The sequence below is a fragment of the Brassica rapa genome, chromosome A07, assembly GCF_000309985.2.
Source record: "Brassica rapa cultivar Chiifu-401-42 chromosome A07, CAAS_Brap_v3.01, whole genome shotgun sequence".
NCBI lineage: Eukaryota > Viridiplantae > Streptophyta > Magnoliopsida > Brassicales > Brassicaceae > Brassica > Brassica rapa.
In genome coordinates this window covers 25,770,027-25,792,127 of record NC_024801.2, presented here as the reverse complement: position 1 = coordinate 25,792,127, position 22,101 = coordinate 25,770,027, and the positions used below count along the sequence as shown (strand labels likewise).

Sequence of the window (22,101 nt, the reverse complement as noted above, 5' to 3'; positions counted from 1 at the left end):
TAATCTAGTGTATATACCCTAAATTCTAAAATCTTGTAGTCCAAACCTAAATTTTATTTTCTATGAACCATAATTCTACAACTCTACGAAATGCTAACACAAAAGTTTTAAAATGTATTTTTAAAATTTTTATATGTAGTTTATTTTTGAAAAGTTTAGACTACTTTTCTAGTTATCATTTTACTATAAAGTCCAAATAGTTTGATTCATAGCTGCCGTGTTGAAAAGGTCTACGAGGCGTACAAATTATTTTGGCACTCGTATGTGTATGCACAGACGTAATAAGTCTTAAACTCTAAATCGTCAATCTTACAAAACCTAAACAAATTAGTCTTTTATTTTTAAATAGTCTATCTTTCTCTAAAAAGGATTAAGATTACTTTTCTAATGATCCTCTTTAGAAATAATCCCATAAAACTTTAAATACTTCTGTTTTAAGATACCGTCGAAAAGTTCTGTGAAGCTTTGAACATTATCTTGGCGCTTCTGTTTCAGCACTTGTATTTGTGTGTGTATGCACATACGTAATATGCTGAAGTATAAACAAATATTTGTTGTGGCGTCGTGAATTCAAATCAGAAAGGGGCTTAACGAGTTTAATTTCTTTGCGGTTAGAGAGTGTTTATAAATTGTAAAGAAGAACACGTGATTTATTGTATTAGCTTTGCTCTAAATAAAATATCCTAAAATGGACTAAGGTCAAGAGCAACCTCTAATTGATGCCATCGCGCAGCTGCCACAAAATAAAACCTCATTTTTATAATAGTGTCCTTTTTCAAAATATACTCAAATTTGCCAACAATTGTCTTATATATATTGAAACACCTGAAATCATGATTACATATATCTAAAAAAAATGATTACATATATCTCTTTTTTGTTTCTTATATCGTGTATACACATATTTTTCCCCATTTGGTCTTTCATGTGGTAAAAAAGGAGAATAGAAGTCAAAAGTTTGTAACATTCAAATTCACTGTTAATTTCTAATATGTTTCACACCTGTTATACAAATCCTCTTCTTGTTTATTTTTTTACTTTATGTTCTTACTTGCCGGTCTTATTTAATTAGATGCATTGATCTCATTCACATAATTAATTCTTAGAAAAATCTATATGTAATAATTAAGTCTAGCACCATTTGAATTTCCAGGTCAATTTAGTTAAACCAACCAAGTTAGTTGTTTGGTTTAATTTCAATAATACTTTGAAATCATATTTACCATCTGCATAAATAAATAAAAATATATATATTTGATTATCTTGTTTATAAATATATATATTATGTTATATTGTTTGTTTCAAGCAAAAAAAAATGTTATATTTTTGATTATCTTGTGTATAAATATATATTATGTTATATCTAGTGTTTCAAGCAAAAAAAATGTTATATGTAACACAGTTTTACGTTTGCTACTTCTCTAGAAGCAATTGGCTATCTGACTAGACATAATGGTAATACGATATAATGGGAAACACGAGAAGACAATGGGAGTATGGTTTGGAAGAAGCTAATGGAGCATAGTCAAAAAATGTGCTGAGATTCTAGATTTATAATTTGTAGAGAAAGAAGCAGTAAACTCTGTAAAAATGTTTTTTTTATTTGAATAAAATTTAAAATTCTTTCAAAAAAAAATTATATATATATATACATAATGATGATACAATTTTGTGTAACTTGAAGAAATATACGTCACATGGTGACGACAAAAAGATTAATATATACGTCACGTGGTAAATGTGTCACTAGATGTTAGTACAGTTCACATCTTTTCCCCCCCCTTGCAAGGCAGTTCACATCTTTGTTTACGCCAACCTTTTAGTCTTTGATCAGTAAAAAGAAAACTTAAGATGTATCAGTTTCTCATTAAACTATTAACAATTACCTAACTATAGCTTTTTCGCTTTTCAAAAAAAAAAAAACTATAGCTTTTCCTTTTTTGATGTATTTTTCCATGAAAACACACGTATAACAAAAAGGCTACGTACCTTGTATATAAAATAAAATGTTCAGGCTTTTCTTCAAAAGATTTGGCAATGAAGTTGTTGCCTTGTCGCTCTCCGAATATTTTAAAATGTTGAAAAATAAATGAATGATAATGAGAAAAATTGACCTTAACGAAAAGCAAATCTCCGTCTGCTTTGTATTACTATTTTATTAGAAAAGAAAATGGTGCATCATCATATACGGCCACCACGTAGTAACATAACCAACTTTGTGTTTGGTTCAAAAAAAAATTACAAAACAGTTTTTTTTTTTGAGAATATTACAAAACAAAGTTCGTGCGCATGCAACATATTTTATATGACTATGACACGACAGGAGAAGATTTAGTGGAACTCTACATTTGTATTTCATTTCTATTAACAATATCACTTGAATTTATTTTGAGGTTTCTATAAACTTCGTCATAAGATAGGTAGTGAAATTTATTTATAAAGAAGAAATTGTACTAGTTCTTTTTTATTACTCGCAATATTAGTATGTAGAATACAATTGGCCGACTTTAATATAGTATTTACACAAATTGTATTTGGTTTTTAACAGCTCAGCCTAACGGAGAAAACAGAGGATGATACCATTGTTTCAAGTCAATGGTGTGGCCAAAGCCAGTGCCAAAGCCTAAGGTATTGGACTAAACATTCCAAATTTCCAACTCCACAGAGGAAAAAAAGACACAAAACAGTCCAACTTACTATTATTTTTGAGAGAACTAACAAAGTTTATCTAGCAGAAGCAACATTTCTTCTAGATGAAAGTGAATATATGATACATATATAACCATTTTATTAACAACTTACAAGTGTATGATAGTAGCTAATAAACATTAAAAAGAATGAGATGGCTTGAGATAGTCAAAGAAATTTTCTAATAGCTCCAAAACCGTCTCTGAAAATGTCTCTTGCACATCTAAGCTAATCTGTTACCATAAATTAATGCCAAACTGCATTATATAACCAACCAAAACATTGAATTGGAATGAAAAAATAACAATAGAAACATAAAATTTCTTTTGGTAGCTTAGGAAATTATACTTCATAAATAGAGCTTTAACAAATTAAAGTTTGAAACTGAGAATATAAAGAAATAAAAAATAGAGGGATCTAAGAAAAATCTTACTCATTTGCATATTTTATTTACAATAGATTATACTAAGTGGTTGATACCTTCTTGAATGTCTTTTTAAGACTATAGACTTACTTTTTTGTTAGTCTTCACCAATATCTCACCACTATTTTCAAAGAAGTTTCACCATCTCCTATATATATATTCATAAAAAGAAAGAAAACCATTAACAATTTAGAGAGACAAAATCTTCTGAAAGAAACACAAAAAAGGATAAAAATTCTTTCAGATGAAAGCAATGAGATTCTCTTGGAAGAACATATGTCTTCCTATAAGCTGCATGAACGATACAAATCTCAAGAAGACTACAACAAACCCATCTAAGGAAAAACTTCTTCTGCTCACCAGACAAACCTCTGTCCCAAGCAGAGTATACCTGTCTGATTTCAGCAACTCAACCATCTCACTCAACGACTTCTCAAACTCTTTCCTCACAGACATTCACATCTTCACCTTAGAAGAGCTCAAAACGATCACACAAGGCTTCTCAAAGCATAACTACCTCGGTGAAGGAGGATTCGGAGAAGTCTACAAAGGGTTTGTTGATGATAGCCTCAAGACTGGTTTGAAAGCTCAGCCTGTTGCTGTCAAGGCTTTGAAACAAGACGGTGGACAAGGCCATAGAGAGTGGCTGGTAATAAATATTGTTGAATTAGTCAAAGGTCATATGAGAATGGGAGCATATAAATTTTTTTTTAAACGTTTCTTTGACATTATGCAGGCTGAAGTTATAATACTTGGTCAGTTGAAGCATCCACATCTTGTGAACTTGATCGGATACTGCTGTGAGGATGATCACAGGCTACTAGTTTATGAATACATGGAACGAGGCAATCTTGAAGACCATCTGTTTCAAAGTAAGTCAAGTTAAATCATACAAAACAATGATTGTTATTTAGAGATGCAGGTTACTAACAATATGAGTAATGTTTGGTGTTAATGCAGAGTATGGTGGAGCCTTGCCTTGGTTAACAAGAGTAAAGATTCTGCTGGGTGCTGCGAAGGGACTTGACTTCCTTCACAAAGGAAAGAAACCTGTTATTTACAGAGATTTCAAGCCTTCCAACATCCTCTTGAGCTCGGTACTTTCCTATTTTTTTGCATTTCAACATACATATTTTAATATCAGGTAACTAACTTATATATTCATATGTGAAACTTTCAGGATTACAGCTCTAAGCTTTCAGATTTTGGCTTAGCCACAGATGGATCAGAGGCAGAAGACTCAAACTTCACCAAAAATGTAATGGGCACAGAAGGCTATGCCGCTCCGGAATACATCTCAACAGGTTAAAGAACATAACAATAAGGCTACTTGTCACAAATCACAACTATTACATTCTTAGCTTACATGTTTTTGATGCATTTCAGGCAACTTGACAACCATGAGCGATGTGTTCAGTTTCGGTGTGGTGCTTCTAGAGATGCTAACAGCTAGAAAGGCAGTGGAGAAGTACCGGTCATCACAGAGAGGGAGGAACCTAGTGGAATGGGCAAGACCTATGTTAAAAGATCCCAACAAGCTTGAACGAATCATAGACCCTAGCTTGGAAGGGAGATACTCGCTAGAAGGCATCAGAAAAGCCGCTTCTCTGGCTTACCAGTGCCTGAGCCACAACCCTAAGTCACGACCCACTATGGCCACCGTGGTCAAGACCCTGGGGCCCATTCTAGACCTCAAAGACATCCAAAACGGGCCGTTTGTGTATATTGTCCCAGTAGCAGGTGCAAATGACATCACATGTAAGGATGATGATGCCAAAGTCACAAAGGAGGAAACAGAGAAGGAGGCAAAAGTCTGTCCAAGACACCGAGCAGGTCGGAGGAGGAGACGTAAACACAGGGCAATGAAGTCTAGAGCCGTCTATTCAGACACTACTCTGTACAAGAGTCTAGGAACTAGTTTATACACACAAGCTGAGTAACTAGACACACACAAAAAATATTTATTTAATTTTTATACAGGTATAGAAACTATAGTATATATATACAGGAGAATACAAAAAATAAAGGTTGTGTTAGATAAGTGAAAATACTATAGGAAGCTTAAAAAGTGAGCTACATAGATATTTTCAGCAGTCAATTTTTTTGATTTTTGTAAATTAGAGATGTGTAAGTCTGAATTGTATGCAATGTTCAAAAGGGACAGTACTACTTTGGAATTTTATTTTCACCACAAAGACTCAAACATCATAATCCTAAAATTGACTGTAGTTTCACCAACTACGCAAGCATGTTCCAGTTTCAGACAAAACAGTTATCATATATATGAAGACAGATTAGATTACATTACCTTGGTCATGAAGAAAGAATTCTTAATCCCACACCAAACCCCACTCAAAGACGTGTAGAAAACCAATTCTCTGTGGTTGCTTTCGTCTTCTCCTCTAATTTTTTTCTCATTGGTCCCTGAATGACCAAGAAGCAGCCATTTGGTGGATTGGTCTATTTTCTAAGAGGAGACTTCAATAAATTACAGGTTACATGTCACTAACAGAAAACTGAAGCAATACAATGAATTGTAATGAATAGTCAAAGTGTATCATTGACTATTACATATATCTAGTAAAACATTACGTATCTAGTACTAGCATTGGCTATTTGGCTTACATCATCAGTTTTATTTCAACTTTTTTATCATCAACTGAAACATAAAACCTCCATATATAATATAAAAACTCCCCACTAACATTACACCTAGGATTCTTTACAGTAGCTCATGGTAGTAACACTAGAAGACGCATAAGGTTTGAGTAGCTCTATAATAATGTAAGAAGACTTCCAAATACTAAATCTACTTGTTTCTTTTCCTCCTAGGCTTCTTTTTAACTATTATAGCATCCTCATCAGTTTGATCTCGTAGCCAGTCCGCATGGTACTTCTCATCGTATGAGACAACCTCCCCATCAACGAACGGCTCTCCTGCAAAAGAAAATAATACATGATTAATAAACAAAGAGTGCTCCAGATACTAAATATAACTTGAGCAGCAAACCAAACCTCCATATCCACAGTCACCATCCACTACATATGAATCTGGCAGAACCCATCTAACATCAGGCAGAGCTGCAACCAAACACATTAACCACAGTTTTACAGCATTTTCCAACAAAACTAAAATATAAAAAAAAAATAAGATTTTTGAAGGATATGTGACAATACATCTAATCTTATAAGTCAAAGGTTCATGAACCCTGCATCCAAATGCGTAATAGTACTTTGTGGAAACAGAGTAAATCGATCTCTTAGCTTCTTCTTCGCTGCACACAACAAAGCAACCACGATCATACACCACAAAGCTTCGATCTTTTTTTTTATCAAAAGGAGTTACCTCCCAAGAGCCATGGATAGGGTTTTGACAAAGCTTTGGACGATGTCGTTTCGAGGTGGGTATCCTTTGGGAGGCTTCATGAGCACCAGCCAGTGCTTGTAGTCGCAGCCTTCGACTAAACTCGGGACTTTGATTAACTCAGAGCAGCGAGTCGGGTTCGAGTTAACGGAACAAGAACTTCCGGAGAACGGAAGTAACGGAGTAAGTCGAAACCGGACGGCTGCCGTTAAGTTTAACGGCCTTCTGATGATGCTCGCCATTGATACGGCAGAGTAGTAAAACGATGGAACCTCGATAACGTGTGAGACCCTCCACTTCGGACAGAGTGTTTGTTTCGTTCTGCGTTGGTTTTGTCGTAAACCGGATTATGGTTTGGTTTTGGTTCAGTTTTTTTTTTGTGTTTTATAGGAGCTGAAAACCAAATGGCGGTCCTGTTTTGTTTGAAGTTCAGTTTGGTTTTGATTTGGTTTATTGCTATTTGTGTTTTTGGTACAAGTCTGTTGCTACCAAAGCGAACCTGGTCCAGTTGGTTGTGGTTATGACCTTTCCACTTGGGGATCCAGTGTTCGAAACAGCTTTGGTACCTCCTATCTCTCTCTCTCTCTTTGATACCTCGGACCTTTGATGTCGTCTCTTGATTCTTATCAAAAAACAAGGTAATAATAATTACCTTTTTTTTTTTTCCGAACGTTGAGGGTTTATCACTTTTTTTCCCAACGTTGAGGGTTCAGTGATAAAGAAAATGCTATTAGCTTTCCGATGTTCGGGTTCGATCCGCATTAGGCAAAAACTCATTCAGCTAAAATTTATATTTATATAAAATAATCCAACTAAATACGAAATTTATAAAACTTATGAAATCAAATTAATGTAAAATTTTATTATATTTCAAGTTTATAGATGCGAGATCCATTCATTAGGTTCAAGCACTCGGGCTTTGTTTGTCTCTGATATCTATGGGCCAGCCAGCTCTCTTAAGACATTTTCAATCTCTGTGTTTTGTTTTCCTTGTTGGGCAGCATAAAGAGTGATAAACTGATAATCGACCGTATACTAGATTATACATTTTAATTTATGGATCATATTATCTTTTCTTGCCAGAAAATATGAAAGATTCGACATTTTCTGCGTATTTATATAAAGTTCATTTTATGCAAATGGAAATTCAGAGTAAATAACATAGCATACTCTATGTACAAGACTCTAAGGCATCCCTAAATGTAAAAGCCGCATCTCCACAAACACAAGACATACATCGGTTTGTTAGATCATGTTACAAATTTTTAACATGAATTAATCTCTCATAGCGCACCTTTCTTTCGTTGATATTTCTGCATGTAGCCATAACTCATAAGTTATGCTAATGTAAATACTATCTGTCTTTTGTACTTCTCTACACCAGCTCGTGTAGCATCTCTCCTTATGATGTATTAATCTCTTCTTCTTTTACTTAGCTTATCACTTCATACATGTTTCAAAAGTCGCATCAAGAACACATGCCAGAGTAATATATTATATAAATTGACAATTGATGTAAGTGAAAACAAAACATGCTACTGAGCTTGAAAATCCAACTTGCAAAAGTAGGGTTTAGACTACAACGAGTCAAAGTAAAGCACACAGCACATTCTAAGACAACATTAGCTAGTAAAACAACAATTGATTATGTTTCTTTAAAAACAACATTGTAATAACTTCTAACCAAGAAATATTGAAAACAAAACTTCAAGTTCATTTTTCTTTTGCCAAAAGCTATTGTTAACTTGAGACATTCAGTACACACAAACAGAAACTTGTGTTGTGTACGCCTTATATTCATTTCTCACATGTGATTATCTTCAATCAAACCCTTCCATGTTCTAGTTTATATTCCCTTTATTTTTTCCCTGTTTTTATTTAGATATATTCTCAGAAGATATATAGCAAGTTGGAAGGAAAATCTACTTGTAAGTAATACAAATTTCGAATCAAGGTAGATAGCCAAATCGTTATAGTGTCTACACGTTACAATAATGCTCAAATAGGATTCTTATTTTCGATTTTATCATAATAGAATAGATTCCAATTGTGGATACTATTATTGGATTATGGAATTAGATGATTCTTATTGACAAGAGCAATGCTCTGTTTTATACAAGAGAGAATGTACAGGTTTGGTAAGGCTATATACGGAGTTAATGAAAGAATATATTGTGCATAATCAGAGGAGTGAGCATCAAGACTTTCCATAGTCCCATACGCCCCCTCAAGACGGACGAGGAGTAGCGAGACCGATCTTGATACAGAGTGAGGCAAAGCGGGGTCTTGGTAGCGGTTTGGTGAGTGCGTCAGCAAGCTGATCAGTAGAGTGGATGTGTGAGACACGAATGTTAGCTGCTTGGACATGGTTTCTGACGAAGTGGTAGTCAAGAGCTAAGTGTTTCATCCTGGAGTGAAACATCGGATTTGCGCAGAGATATGTAGCTCCCTTGTTGTCACAGTAGATGGCAGGTGGTTTGGTAGTTGAAATGCCGAGTTCCGTAAGTAGAGACTTGATCCAGATGACTTCAGCAGTGGTATTGGCGACCGAGCGATATTCAGCTTCTGTAGATGAACGAGCAACACCAGATTGTTTCTTAGAGGACCAAGCGATTGGATGAGAGCCATAGTAAACTATGTAAGCACCAGTGGACATGTAGTCATCTTTGTCGCCGGCCCAGTCAGCGTCAGTGAAGGCATGGAGAGAGGGTGGATTGTTTCTTGAAAAGAAGAGACCATTGGATGAAGTTCCCACGAGATAACGGAGGATCCGCTTCACTGCAGTCCAGTGATCAGTAGTGGGCTGATGCATGTACTGGGAGAGCTTATTGACCGCAAAGGAGATATCAGGTCGAGTCAGGGACAGATATTGCAGACTCCCAACAGTAGCACGGTATTCTGTTGGATCTGCAAGTGGAGTTCCAGAACGCAAGGTAAGAGGGGTAGTCGAGCACATTGGTGTCGTTGCAGGTGTGGCCGTGCTCATCTTGGTCTTGTGTAAGATATCTGCAATGTAGCGATTTTGATTAATTAGTAAACCATTGTTGGTACGTAAAACTTCTATACCAAGGAAGTAAGAGAGAAGGCCTAGGTCCTTTAGTGAAAAACGAGTGGAGAGGGACTGAATGAAGTTGTTGACGATGGAGTCATTGTTCCCAGTGATGATGATGTCATCGACGTATACTAATAGGTAGACGAGAGTGTCGTTTCTGTTGTAGATGAAGAGGCTTGCATCAGCGAGTGAGTTAGTGAAGCCGGAGTGGAGAAGGAATGTTCTCAGTTCATTGTACCAGGCTCTAGGAGCTTGTTTGAGGCCATAAATTGCCTTGTGAAGCTTGCAAACTGCCTGTGGTTGAGCTTTATCTCGAAATCCTGGTGGTTGTGCCATGAACACTTCCTCATCAAGTTGGCCTTGAAGAAAGGCGTTATTGACATCGAGTTGACGCAACTGCCAATTGTGAGAGACAGAGACACTCAGTACTAGACGAATTGTGGCTGGTTTTATGACAGGGCTGAAGGTCTCTTGGAAGTCTACGCCGGGTCGTTGATGAAATCCTTTGGCGACCAAGCGCGCTTTGAAGCGATCTATCGAACCATCGGGATGTCTTTTGATGGTAAACACCCACTTGCAGCCAACTATATTAGCAGCAACAGCAGCATCAGTGAGATCCCATGTTCTGTTCCGAGCCATTGCTTCAAGTTCTTCATACATTGCTTTACGCCAGCGTGGGTCCTTGAGAGCCTCAGCAACACTTGTTGGTATTTTCTCGGACATAGGAATCACGGTGGCAGTGAGATTGAGCTTCTGAGTTGGCTTCTTGAGACGATTGCTTGTACGTTTTGGTGGCTGAGGAGCGACGGCGGTTTGTTGCACAGATGCTTCTGCAGGTGTTGATTGTTCTGGCTCAGGTGTGACATCAGGAAGAGGCGTGACTTGTGAAGCTGGTGTTGGAGCTGGTGCAGGTGCAACATCAGGAAGAGGCGTGACTTGTGAAGCTGGTGTTGGAGCTGGTGCAGGCGGATCATGTGTAGGTGGTGGCTGTTGAGAAACCTGCGAAGGAGAAGATGAAGAAGGTGGCTGATTGTGTGAAGGCAATGGCGTCACTGTAACTGAATCTGCAGGTACATCGAACAGATCATGGACAGAAGAATTATCAGACGTTAGTGGAGATGAGATAGAAAAGGGAAACACATATTCATGAAATACTACATGGCGTGATGTGTAAATCCTAGATGTTTGACGATCTAAGCAAAAATATGCACTCTGAGTTGGTGAATAACCAAGAAAAACACAAGGTGTGGACCTTGAATCTAATTTGTGGTGTGCATATGGCTTGAGCCAGGGAAAGCAGAGAGAGCCAAACACTTTAAGTTTATGATAATTAGGCAAACTACCAAAGAGACATTCGTAAGGTGTTTTAAGTGACAGAGTAGGAGTAGGCATCCTATTGATCAAATAAACGGCAGTAGCAAGAGCATAGGTCCAGTAGGACTTTGGCATGGAAGCATGGCTCAATAGAGCGAGGCCAGTTTCGACAATGTGCCGGTGACGACGCTCCGCAATACCATTATGCTCAGGCGTATGCGGCGGAGTGGTGAAGTGTGATATACCGTGACTAGATAAGAAGCTTGCTAGTGCGATATACTCACCACCATTATCCGTATATAATGTTCGTAGCTTTGATTGAAATTGATTTTCAACCAACGCTGTAAACTTAACAAAGACATCATACACTTGAGACTTTTGTTTTAGTGGATATAACCACATGTACCTTGTATAGTGGTCAACAAATAACACATAGTATTTGAAACCATCTATTGAAAGGATAGGAGAAGTCCACACATCCGAAAACACTACATGAAGAGGATGAGTGGAAACGAGAGTTGAGTTTTTAAAAGGTAACTTATGCATTTTATTGATAGAACAAGCATAACATGGCTTGTCTGAAACAGATTTAGATGATGTAGGTAAATCAAACTTAGATATAATAGTTTGTAAAATAGATAAAGCAGGATGGCCCAAACGGGAATGCCAATCCGTTAAAGAAGTTTTAGTAGCTGAAGCAAAAGCTAAAGAAGGTGGAGTAGAGGTGCGAAGATGAGGCCACTCATAGGTGCCATTCTTAGGTTTGCCTTCCAACCGAAGAACCCCCGTGTTCAGATCTCGAACCTGGAAGTAAGTGGGAGTAAATGTGACAGAAACACCATTAGTATAACATAATTGAAAGACAGAAAGTAAGTTTTTATCAAGAGATGGAACATAAAGGACATTGTTAAGAAAAAAAGGACGAGTAAAAGAGGGTGTTGATAAAGAACCAGTGTGAGTGATTTGTAAACCTGAACCATCACCAAGTAAGACATCATCGCCTCCAGTGTATGGTGAGTGGAGAGCCAAATTGGCGAGGTCGGATGTCATGTGGTGAGAGGCACCGGAGTCAAGAAGCCAGGTGGTGGAATCGCCAGAAGACATCATTGCTTGATTCGCTTGTGGGCGCCAATGTTGTTGCTGCTGTGGAAACGGTGATTGCCAAGGTCTGGTGTTGTTGTGTTGCGACCACGCTGGTGCAGTAGCAGAGGCGGAGCTAGCCGAGCCACGTACAATACGGTACTCTGGACAATTCTTGGCACTGTGACCTTGAATGCCGCAAGCTTGACAGCGGCCAAGATAGGGACGTGAGCCACGGTTGTTATTGTACTGGAGTGAGGACGTGGTGTTGCGTGTATTGGTGTTGCTGTTGTGGGACTTCCAGTTCTGGCGAGGACGAGTATCAGTAGCATTTGCCGTGATCGGACCACTCTGTGGTGTTTCAGAACAGAGGAGCATCGCTTCTCGATTGAGGAGACGTTCATGGAGTTCAGCAAAGGAGATTGGATTGTCACGGCCGTTAATAGCGTCGATCTCCGGTTTGTAATCATCACTTAAACCAGCCAGAATCTGTTCGGTTAAGTCTTCTGGATCCAGAGGTTTTCCAAGTAAACCAAGTTCGTCAGCTTTTGTTTTGATGAGACGTAGGTATTCACTAATAGTTTTGGTTCCCTTGGAGCATTGTTTGATCTGGAATTTGAGTTGTCGAATGTGCCCTCTTGTTGGATTCCCATACGTAGACGCAAGGATGCTCCACACATCAGCAGTTGTGATAGCGCTTGAGACAACCGGTTGGACTGGGAGAGAGATAGCTCCGATGATAGCACTGTAGAGAAGGCGGTCTTGTCGTCTCCATGGAGCCAGATCCGGATTGGGAGAGTCGTCACCGTCTACAACGATCGTAGCCGGTGGAGCCGGTGCTTCAAGAAACTGATGGAGTTCATGACCTTCAAGGAGTGCCCGAATCTGCCTGCTCCACATGATGTAGTTGAGATGAGTGAGTTTTGTTATGTTGGACATATTGATCGAGATCAACGTTGCCGATGGATTGTTGGTGTCGTAGACAGTTGTGGTTTCTGAGGTTTGATGATTTTCACCAGACATGGCGATAACAGAAGAGGATAGAGATTAGAGGGAAGAAGAAGAAGAAGAGAATGGAGCGTAGAAAAAAAAAAAATATTTTGATCTTTACTGCTCTGATACCATATTGGATTATGGAATTAGATGATTCTTATTGACAAGAGCAATGCTCTGTTTTATACAAGAGAGAATGTACAGGTTTGGTAAGGCTATATACGGAGTTAATGAAAGAATATATTGTGCATAATCAGAGGAGTGAGCATCAAGACTTTCCATAGTCCCATAACTATTGTATTGTGAGTTATTGAAAATTGGACAACCAACCCACTAATTTATTACACCAAAAAACCATCTAATTTATTTATAAACAAAACATAGCTGAAAAGGATTTGTTTATGTAATAGTAGTATTACCGAATCAGAAGTCGCATTACTGTCGTTCTGATGAAAATAACTAAAGCTTTCAAAGAAAAAAAAAAGGGTTTGTTGTGTCTTAAGGCTTAAAGAAGTAACCTTGTGACATTTCTATTCTGTGATAGAGAATCATCACAAAGATAAGAGAATGGCCCTACTACTTACTACCTTCGAGGGTTTTTGTTCATACATGTCTTTTCAATATGATAAATGAGTAAATCGAATAGCATCAACATTACTTTGTTCTTGTTTAACTAAGCTCACAATGACACAACTCCGAACCTTCAAAGTTATTTGCATTTAGCCCAAAAATTTCCACAGGTACACAAATCCGGCAAAAACAAATACATACAGAGACCAATCTTGGTTACTGACGAAAAATTCAAATCTGAAAACCGGACCTTTTCCAGGTGGTGATCCCTAAACCAAACGGTTATCAACCGGTTAAAACAATTCTTTTAACTTTTCTTTGAGTCTAGCAGCTATCGGACCTAGACAAAACATTTGAGACACAATAATCATCTTTGTCTTTAGAAGGACTACTAGGCATTGATCTGAGCATCCTTGGAGAATCCAAGCTTCTTCTCAAGATTTGCGTCATAGCAGAGATCAAACGTCCGGTCGGATTAGGAGGTGGGCTTGAGGATTTGAACTTATAACACATGTTCATGTGTCTTGCCATGGCTTCCTCTGTAGTTAGCAAACGTTTTGTTCTTATAACCTCGTACTTCACAGCTTCAGAACAGAGACCACATATCCATTTACCCATGTAATGTTCTCTGATCATCTCTATGTAAGATTGTGTGCACTCCTCGGTTAATCCGCAGCAGTCACACGTCACCTGCTCTGGCTCCTCATAGGAGATTTGTGTTGTTGACGCTGGAGACGGCTGGTGAGAGGCGATCATGACCTCTGGTGTTGAAAGTAGCATGGTGGGATCGCTTAAGAGACTTGTGGTCATATAGACAGAGGGAGAGGAAGAGAGGGAGAGAGAGAGAGAGAGGGAATGTGCAGGCGAAGGAGAAGCAATGATTGGTGTTTTAAAGGTAGAAGAAGAAGAATATAAGCCACGTCAGATTATTTGATATTCTGACAACTTAATCCTCGCCGTCTATCTGGAGTTAAGCCAGCTGGCGTCGAACACAAATAAAATAACATTAATTAAATGTGTTATTTACTTCAGCCGTTTCGGTTTGGTTTTAGTTTGACTAACTTAGCCAATCAGAAGCTGTCACGTGGGATATGACGCTGTTTCCAACTCATGTTATTGCTCAACTATGCAGGAAAACTACATATAGTACTATATAGTTAGTCACGGCATTAGTTTTGCTAGTATTAAAATGATTTGTATTTTCAAGTTTTGAGTTTAATTTTGATCGAATCACGAGTTGTTTTTGTGGGTCAGTTTGCAATTTTGAAAGTGTTTGTGAATGAGGTATAAATGATATACGACCAAGTCAAATCAGTAATTGCTAATTAGTTGCGTTTTAATCGTGATTTAACTATTATCTTTGATCTTTCTGTCGCCAATGATCATATGCGGTGACGTCAGCAGTAGGCAATTATTGGTTAGATACACAAACCGAAACTTTTACTTACGAGATTTAGAAACATGATTTTTGTTTTTACAAGAAACAATTTCGTATAGTACCGGTTTGTAATTTAAAAATCTGAAATTCGAAAGATATGTCATTAGCTCTTAATCGACGGAGTTACATGTAAATTAAATCAGACCTATTATTTTGAACTTTTAGATAAATATTCTCATATCCAATTAAGAAATAGGAGTGTTAGGAAAAAAATAGTTTTAGCACAATCTTCATTTGGAGAGTGTAGACATGCTTATACATACCCTAAAAATGTTATTCTCAGTAGTGGTTTGCAAAAAAAAAAATCACAAAAGTAGTAATAATTTATATATAATGGACACGTATATATTTCATTTTTTAGCTGAATGATTGCGTGGAATAATTAAACGAAGGGATATGCCTTGTTGGCGATTCCTTTAGATCCAATATACACCATACAAGATACAGCCAATGAGGAAAGAGCAACTTGTGATCATATTGTATAATTTTCTTGTTACCTTTAACTATTAATTTTATACAGTAAACAATAGATCCACGTTGACGAAAGAAACGCAATAGAACCTGTTGAGGTTCAGGTATATATGCACTACATGGCTAAAGGCTAATCTTCCAGATTAAAAAGGCCATAAATTAGAAAGCCAAAATATTCCAAACAGAAAACATGTAAGTGTATAGAATATACTTGCTATATCTCTTAATGCACCATCATGTTTTTTTTTTGGACAAATTAACGACCATCATATTTCATTCTAACTTTAGACACAGCGATTTGGGAAATTGTATTAGTATATCTCATCGCTAATTATTAGCGTCCATGGTTGTATATGTATCTAGAATCATGTCTTAAGTTATACGGTATGTGTGATCTTGCACGCTAACGATAAACTTTGTCCAGTTCAAGATCATATTTCATATATACAATGCATACATATATATACAAATATTATAATGTCATTTATGAGGCCGTCGTATAAAAAGTGTTCACATTGATCCGATGGGAAATCTTCAAAGTGTGTTTCACGTGTATGATAGATTCACACTTTCACAGCCCATAAATATAGAGAGAAATATTTGTGGACATGTGTCCTTGATTTTGGAAATATTGGCCTTTCATCATGTCATGAATATATACCCCTTTTTGTAACTAATGTTTCTCGGTAGTTCGATGACGAAAAAGATCATGCTAATATAAAGAAATATTAATTTGAAAATTTCATGGCATAAGTCTAGGATCTAATGTAATTTAATATAGGTCAACTCCGAAACTGAATGCATTATAGTATGAATAAACACAGAATAAGAGAAAGAAATGTACTTCTAAAGTAAGATATTGACGCGGCTTGACTTGTGCAATGTGCATAATAATTAAAAGAAAATCTTACTGAAAGACCTTATAAGTTCCGGAAATAAAGGGTCATCATCACGTTAAAGCCGGCCCTTTTAGCCGACAATTCCAAGAACAAATTTTCCCTGGTGATCAAAAATTCTAGTATATTGGATTTTAGTATTTTACCATCTGTATAGTTTTAAAAATATTTTCAAAATTTTTATACAACCGTAGGAATAAGACTATCTCTACAGGCAACAATCACTCAAAAACATTTTTATTTCCGTTTTCCGAAGGAATAGAAAGGCAGCAGCTAAATAGAGAAACATCATAACCAAATTGGCAAAAGACCATCGCCCCCAAACCCCACCGTTGCCCCCCCCCCCCCCCACCCACCCAAACGCGCACTCACCATAAGCATCTAAATGGGCAAAATACAAAAACCCCTAATGAAATGAATTTGGATTCATAGTTTATTCTAGTCTGTAAGCCCAATTTATATTTGAAATACTACGCTAGGGACCAGGCCTCTGAGAGCCAGGATGACTATCCTATTTTAACATCGTTTCCCATGTTTCATTTTATTTTGTTAAGTCATATTTATTTTTATGATATTAATTGAAGCGGTAAACCTTCGATGCGAGATACCAATCGAACCAATCATTATAACCATTAAATATTTATTTACATGGTCAATGGTATATATTTTGAATATTTACCAACTTTCTAATCTTTTAATATAACATTTTAAAATACAATAATTTTATAGTTAATTTAATTTATTTTTCATGTGTTAGATAAAATGAAATATACATTTATATTTTAAATAAACACGAATTTAGTTAAATAATTAAAAGGTTTGTTCAAGTAAAAATGAAATATACATATTTATGTTGTAAATACAAAGACATGAAATATTTTACAATTTCAGAGAAAAAAATATTTATTTGATGTTTTTTATAATAATTTAAATAATTCACATATTTATACAAAAATTAATTAAGCAATTTCTAAGAGGTGGTCTAAATGAAATGAATCACACATGAAATGATAGCTGATAACTTATTTTTTAATAATACTAGGGTCGGTCCGCCCGTAGGGCGGGATTTACTTTACTTGTGATCTACGTTATTTTTTTTAATGATTTTGTGGTTTTTGTTTTAGGTTTGTATTTACAAAAAAATGTGTATAATATACTATAAAAAAGATCATATTACAACACATAAATAGTATCAGAAAAAATGATATCAATTTTTTGTAACACTTATTAATAAATGATACAGAATATTTGTTTTAACACTAATTATTGTAACTGATTGACTTATATTTTTCTATATTAGTCTTTGTTAAGCAAGTGAAGGTCAATTAAAAGATATATTATATTTTCATATACATGAAAATATGCAATTTACTCTAAACTAAAAATGATTTTAATTTTTACTGTTGTTTCTGTTGTTCTTATTAGAAATCAAAAGTTTGTTAAATTAATAAATAGCTTTTATTTTTTTTTTCAAAAATGTAACTATTTTACATTTTTTGTGTGCTATATTTTTATTATAAAAGTAAGTAAATAAAAATACTTGCAATACAGTTGATACAGTTGATACATAAATTATGAATTATTTTTTGTTCTTATATATTTGTTTTGAATACGTTGATACACTTTTATATATTTCTATAAAAGTTTGGATGATATGGTTTATTTGATAAATGTTTTAGTTGAATAAACTTTTTTAACTAACTTTAGATAACTTGAAAAAGGTAAGGAAATGCAAGAGTCATGTTTCATGGTTGAATTTCTATGTTTATAATAAAAATATTTTGGACATCTCTCAAGGATTTCATTCGTACCGTAAATTTTTGAGGGTATAATTAATTAGCTACAAATTGCGTTCGTATTGTTCTTCTTAGACCAAGTAGTATTCATGTAAAGACCACCTTATTTTCCTCCAGCACTTTTCCAGTTCAGCCATGTCGTTGTGCCAGTGATGGCAGACCATATTTTGGTACCAGTTCAGCCATATCCCTTCCCCTTTTCAAGCTTACCTGTGCAAAGCAATAGCAAAGCATAACGATAAAGTGTATAAAAAACACTTTGACACCAGCATCCTTTAATATTTTGGTACTGAATGAACACATCTAAAATAAAATAAGCACTATATAAACAGATTGAACAAAACAGACGTTTTAAGATAACAAACACCATTTTAATATGCTTTACGGCATTAGACACGCTCGTCTAACAGAAGTAAAACTGATACAAAGTATCACAAAAAGAACAATAATAGCTCAATAAAAGCTAAATGAAAAGAGTTACCTTTGACATCCATTCAGTGTCTTCTTTCACTCCATCGATGTTGAGACAAAGCTAAAACATAAATATCCATGCGGTGTTAGAACAGAGCCTCTTTGATATAAATCAAACCGCACAATTCACCAATAGCTCGTGGCCATTCAGCTTCAGGAATAGCAAGCTTCTCACATATCTCAACAGGAACTGTGTAAATACTAAGTCCAGTCACAAAAATGCTACTTTCTCTTTTATATACCCTGAAACCCCACAAAAGAGAATGATAATAGCAAAATTAATGACAAAACCGGCTTCATATTATTTATAATGTCCCGCACATCATCAAAAGCTTCAAACCTCATGATAAATAACATAGATTTGACCCACAAAAACACTCTATAAGAATTGAACCGGAGCTTCAAGTCAACCCCAGGAAAGAGAGAAATATTACCATCAGCTGCATAGTTCATGAGCTCTCCCGCTTCCTGCCGCACGCACATTTGTTAACTTAGACATTTCTGCATCAAACAGCACAAACACACCCCAGTCTATCGCATCCGAGATGGTCATCTCCCCACGGTACCTACAAATAGTTTATGTTGCTAAGGTTTTAGGTCTGATATGTTGGTAAGGAATAAAAGTCCCTTTTTAAGGAATAAAAAAATCTACAGCCTGAAGTAGAACGTATTAATAGGCGTCTACAAATGAACGAATGTGAAAACCATAAGCATTAGGAAAGATATAGGCAATGTACCTGAGGTTTAGAGTTGACCACATAGGTGTTGAGCTCTGACACTGTTACTGTTTCTATTTTATTAACACCACCATATTTGATGGAACTTGTGGAAGAGGCTAACTCACCATTACCAAAGCTACAAAAAACAGCCGTATTTTTCTCAAGAATAAATTGTTAAAGCTAGAGCAAACTACCTGGATATGAAGGTGTCACTGTCACTTGTTTCTTTGTCAAAGTAAATATAAATGTGTACCAAAAGTTGCATTTAGGAAAAGCCAGCCTGCAAGTTGTAGGAGATCCATGAAAGGTTTTTTTTTTTTTTTTTTTTGCTAAAAAGATCCATGAAAGGTGAAAGTGGCATTGCAAAAGTTGGCTGTGGAATTCAAATGAAGGAGGTTACCTACCATGAACTTAGGGTCATTACTGGTAGCGACATCACCTCATGCTCCACATCCACGCCCAATAACTTCTGGTTGGCTTGAGCGTAAAAAAAAAACACTCAGACAATATGTTGTAGAACTGCAGTGAAGTTAAGTTACATGTTAAAATGAGCAGAAAAAATTAACAAACACTGAGATGTAATGAAACAGGAGAAGAATCGATCTCAAAATGATATTGTAGATTTATAAAAAACGCCAAACACCAAATTCAAAGCTTTTCTATATCTTAGATTATTCAATCTTCTTTTTTTAGATCTTGAGGAAAAAATTACAGTTGACTCAAGCATTCATGATGGTTATCTTTCTACTTGTGGTGATAGTGAAGAAAGGAGGAAGAAGATTTAAAGAAACGATTCCTGTCCGTAACGATCGTCGAGTCTATTTGCCCATTCATGCAGGAGTTAATAAAACCGCTAATGCCAACGATTGCAGTCTGTGACGCTTCCAGATTCACATAGCCGGTGAAAAGAAATCTAGACGATTCAACACGGAACGACGGCTCCCACCATAGATTGGCCGTGACTAATCGTCTCCCAGAAACTCCAAGGTGGATTCCATGAGGGTCGCCTGAAACAGATGAACAAATCAAAACAAAAGCAACAAACGTCTGCGATCATCGAATGCTCTAGCAAATCGTGGGTGATTAAATCACGCATTGAAATTCAAAGCCATAACTCGTACCGTTTCCGAAAGTGAGAAGAAGCTCAAGCAGCGATTACATCTACCCGGCCGCGAAAACACCTGATTCTAGAGCCCAAACACGTAACACACGGAAACAGATCGAAGCCCATCAAACGGGAATTTTAATGAAACGATGAGTTTTAGTTAGAGAGGACAGGTGTCAGCTCTAGGATGCATGAATTAGTGAGCTGGAATCCTAGGTGGACACCCTGGGAGAGAAGCAATCCCTACTTTATATATAAAGATAGGTTTTAATACACATTTTGTTTTTATAATAAGTGAATGCACATTTTTGTTTTGATAATAAATGAATTTTTGCAATTATATTCTAGATTAAACACAGTAATATGTGATTAGTTAATAAAGCAGACATGAATTGAAATATTTAAATCTTTTCGCTTTGGTATCTAAAATTAAGACAAACTGACGACTGCATATTCTGAAAATTTTATAGATTTTAGAAATATTTTGTGGGACTAAAGAACATTACGAGTATCTAAAATTCTATTAGAAATGGTTGCCGAAATCTTGTTTTTTCAAAACAGTTTGCTCCAAATTTACAAATTTTCTCTTTACTTTAATTCATATAATATCGTGGTTTATTAAGCTAGATTATAGGAAGTATTAGTTTTATTTGAATTATATAAGGAAAAGACAATAAAAACTTAAAATTATGCTTATTAATTAGTTGAGTGACATAAGAGTGTAAGACCATCAGCATTGAAGAATCAACACTAGAGTTCACACGATTTTTGAGGCAAAAAAATATTAAAATAATCAAATTTTAATGAATCCGGCTCGTGCAGGTTCGCTGGAGTGATACCGTTTTGTTCCGCAGGCCCCACGACACGTGGCGGCCCGCGATAGATTCTTTTATATATATATATATATATTTTTTTTCAAAGTCAAACGAAAAAAAAATATTAAAATAATAAAAAAAAACATTGGAAATCGGGAATTGCAAGGTTCGGTGCTGCTCATGCTCTAATAACTCTATGGGATAATTCTTATTTGACTTTTATTTTAATAGTATAGATAACTAGTGTTGGATCCGCACGAATATATGATTACTTTTAAAATAATATTCAAAATATATAAAATATATATATATATATATATATTATATCAGTTTTTGGTTTCTGTATATAATTTTTTTTTTTTAAAAATTATTAAAATTTATTTTGATTAAATTGTATTAATCATATGATTTTGACGAAATTGTATTAATCATATTATTTTGATAATATTATATTTTTTATTTAATGTGTTATATATCAATTTATTGTTTTTGTTTGTGCTATAAAAATATAACATAAAATGATACAGCTAATAAACTATAATTTGTTTGTTATATATAAAAAGTTAATATGATAATTAAAAAAAATAATTAGCCAATGCAATTTAATTTTAAAATTAATTACATAAAAGTACGTAGAATCTGACCTATATTAAATAGGGTAAGAAAATGGAATAATACTTGTATAATATAAATATATCTGGCTTTTGTTGAGAATTTTATTGTTTAGATCTATATTGTTTTTTTTAGTTAGGAAAATATCACATATGAGTAAATTTAGGATATATTTTGTTAAATTTTTATTAGTGGTCTAATATAGATTTTTATGGTAGATAAAATAGTGACTCTGTTTTAGTAAAGTAAATAGATACAATTCTAGAGATATAAAGTTAATTAATTTTAAGAAT

At 35.5% G+C, this 22,101-nt stretch overlaps 3 protein-coding genes, 2 long non-coding RNA genes and 1 other non-coding gene across 14 annotated transcripts; 1 reads left to right on the top strand and 5 right to left on the bottom strand.

Moving 5' to 3' along the window:
* Positions 1-2,674: 2,674 nt before the first annotated feature.
* On the bottom strand, positions 2,675-3,957 carry LOC117126868. The gene is made up of 2 exons (XR_004449602.1): positions 3,865-3,957; positions 2,675-3,758 (listed from the first exon to the last, which is right to left on the bottom strand). It is a non-coding gene; the product is annotated as an uncharacterized LOC117126868 (long non-coding RNA).
* Positions 3,302-5,303, top strand: LOC103831763 (putative receptor-like protein kinase At1g72540). Its single transcript, XM_009107667.2, has 5 exons — positions 3,302-3,761; positions 3,849-3,984; positions 4,073-4,209; positions 4,293-4,416; positions 4,499-5,303. Exons 1-5 carry the CDS (start codon positions 3,357-3,359, stop codon positions 5,050-5,052), a joined length of 1,356 nt encoding a protein of 451 aa, XP_009105915.2. The 5' UTR covers positions 3,302-3,356; the 3' UTR covers positions 5,053-5,303.
* A 311-nt stretch (positions 5,304-5,614) lies between these two features.
* On the bottom strand, positions 5,615-8,882 carry LOC103831762 (multiple organellar RNA editing factor 7, mitochondrial). Of its 2 annotated transcripts, XM_009107666.3 has the most exons (4): positions 6,459-8,878; positions 6,290-6,387; positions 6,128-6,193; positions 5,615-6,049 (listed from the first exon to the last, which is right to left on the bottom strand). In XM_009107666.3, the coding sequence occupies exons 1-4, from the start codon at positions 6,716-6,718 to the stop codon at positions 5,922-5,924; spliced, it is 552 nt and encodes a 183-aa protein (XP_009105914.1). In that variant the 5' UTR covers positions 6,719-8,878; the 3' UTR covers positions 5,615-5,921. The 2 variants fall into 2 exon arrangements, with proteins under 2 accessions (XP_009105914.1, XP_033131950.1); XM_033276059.1 differs by having other exon boundaries at positions 6,128-6,387; positions 6,459-8,882.
* A 3,422-nt stretch (positions 8,883-12,304) lies between these two features.
* Positions 12,305-12,441, bottom strand: LOC117127001. The gene has a single exon (XR_004449761.1). It is a non-coding gene; the product is annotated as a small nucleolar RNA Z247 (small nucleolar RNA).
* Positions 12,442-13,600: 1,159 nt separating this feature from the next.
* On the bottom strand, positions 13,601-14,378 carry LOC103831761. The gene has a single exon (XM_009107665.3). It carries the CDS (start codon positions 14,293-14,295, stop codon positions 13,810-13,812), a length of 486 nt encoding a protein of 161 aa, XP_009105913.1. The 5' UTR covers positions 14,296-14,378; the 3' UTR covers positions 13,601-13,809.
* A 3,356-nt stretch (positions 14,379-17,734) lies between these two features.
* On the bottom strand, positions 17,735-21,476 carry LOC103831760. 8 transcript variants are annotated; one of them, XR_625903.3, is made up of 6 exons: positions 20,398-21,476; positions 19,681-20,283; positions 19,295-19,556; positions 18,992-19,123; positions 18,568-18,800; positions 17,735-18,296 (listed from the first exon to the last, which is right to left on the bottom strand). It is a non-coding gene; the product is annotated as an uncharacterized LOC103831760 (long non-coding RNA). The 8 variants fall into 8 exon arrangements; XR_004449420.1 differs by lacking the exon at positions 20,398-21,476 and having other exon boundaries at positions 19,295-19,412; positions 19,471-19,556; positions 19,677-20,391; XR_625905.3 differs by lacking the exon at positions 20,398-21,476 and having other exon boundaries at positions 19,295-19,412; positions 19,471-19,556; positions 19,681-20,391.
* Positions 21,477-22,101: the final 625 nt, after the last annotated feature.

Coding starts and splice junctions, on each gene's coding strand:
- LOC103831763 (XM_009107667.2), top strand. CDS start 3,357: ATGAAAGCAATGAGATTCTCTTGGAAGAACATATGTCTTCCTATAAGC. Junction 4,210..4,292: donor CCAACATCCTCTTGAGCTCG/GTACTTTCCTAT, acceptor TGAAACTTTCAG/GATTACAGCTCTAAGCTTTC. Junction 4,417..4,498: donor TCCGGAATACATCTCAACAG/GTTAAAGAACAT, acceptor GATGCATTTCAG/GCAACTTGACAACCATGAGC.
- LOC103831762 (XM_033276059.1), bottom strand. CDS start 6,718: ATGGCGAGCATCATCAGAAGGCCGTTAAACTTAACGGCAGCCGTCCGG. Junction 6,388..6,458: donor CTATCCATGGCTCTTGGGAG/GTAACTCCTTTT, acceptor TGTTGTGTGCAG/CGAAGAAGAAGCTAAGAGAT. Junction 6,050..6,127: donor TGGTGACTGTGGATATGGAG/GTTTGGTTTGCT, acceptor TTTCTTTTGCAG/GAGAGCCGTTCGTTGATGGG.
- LOC103831761 (XM_009107665.3), bottom strand. CDS start 14,295: ATGACCACAAGTCTCTTAAGCGATCCCACCATGCTACTTTCAACACCA.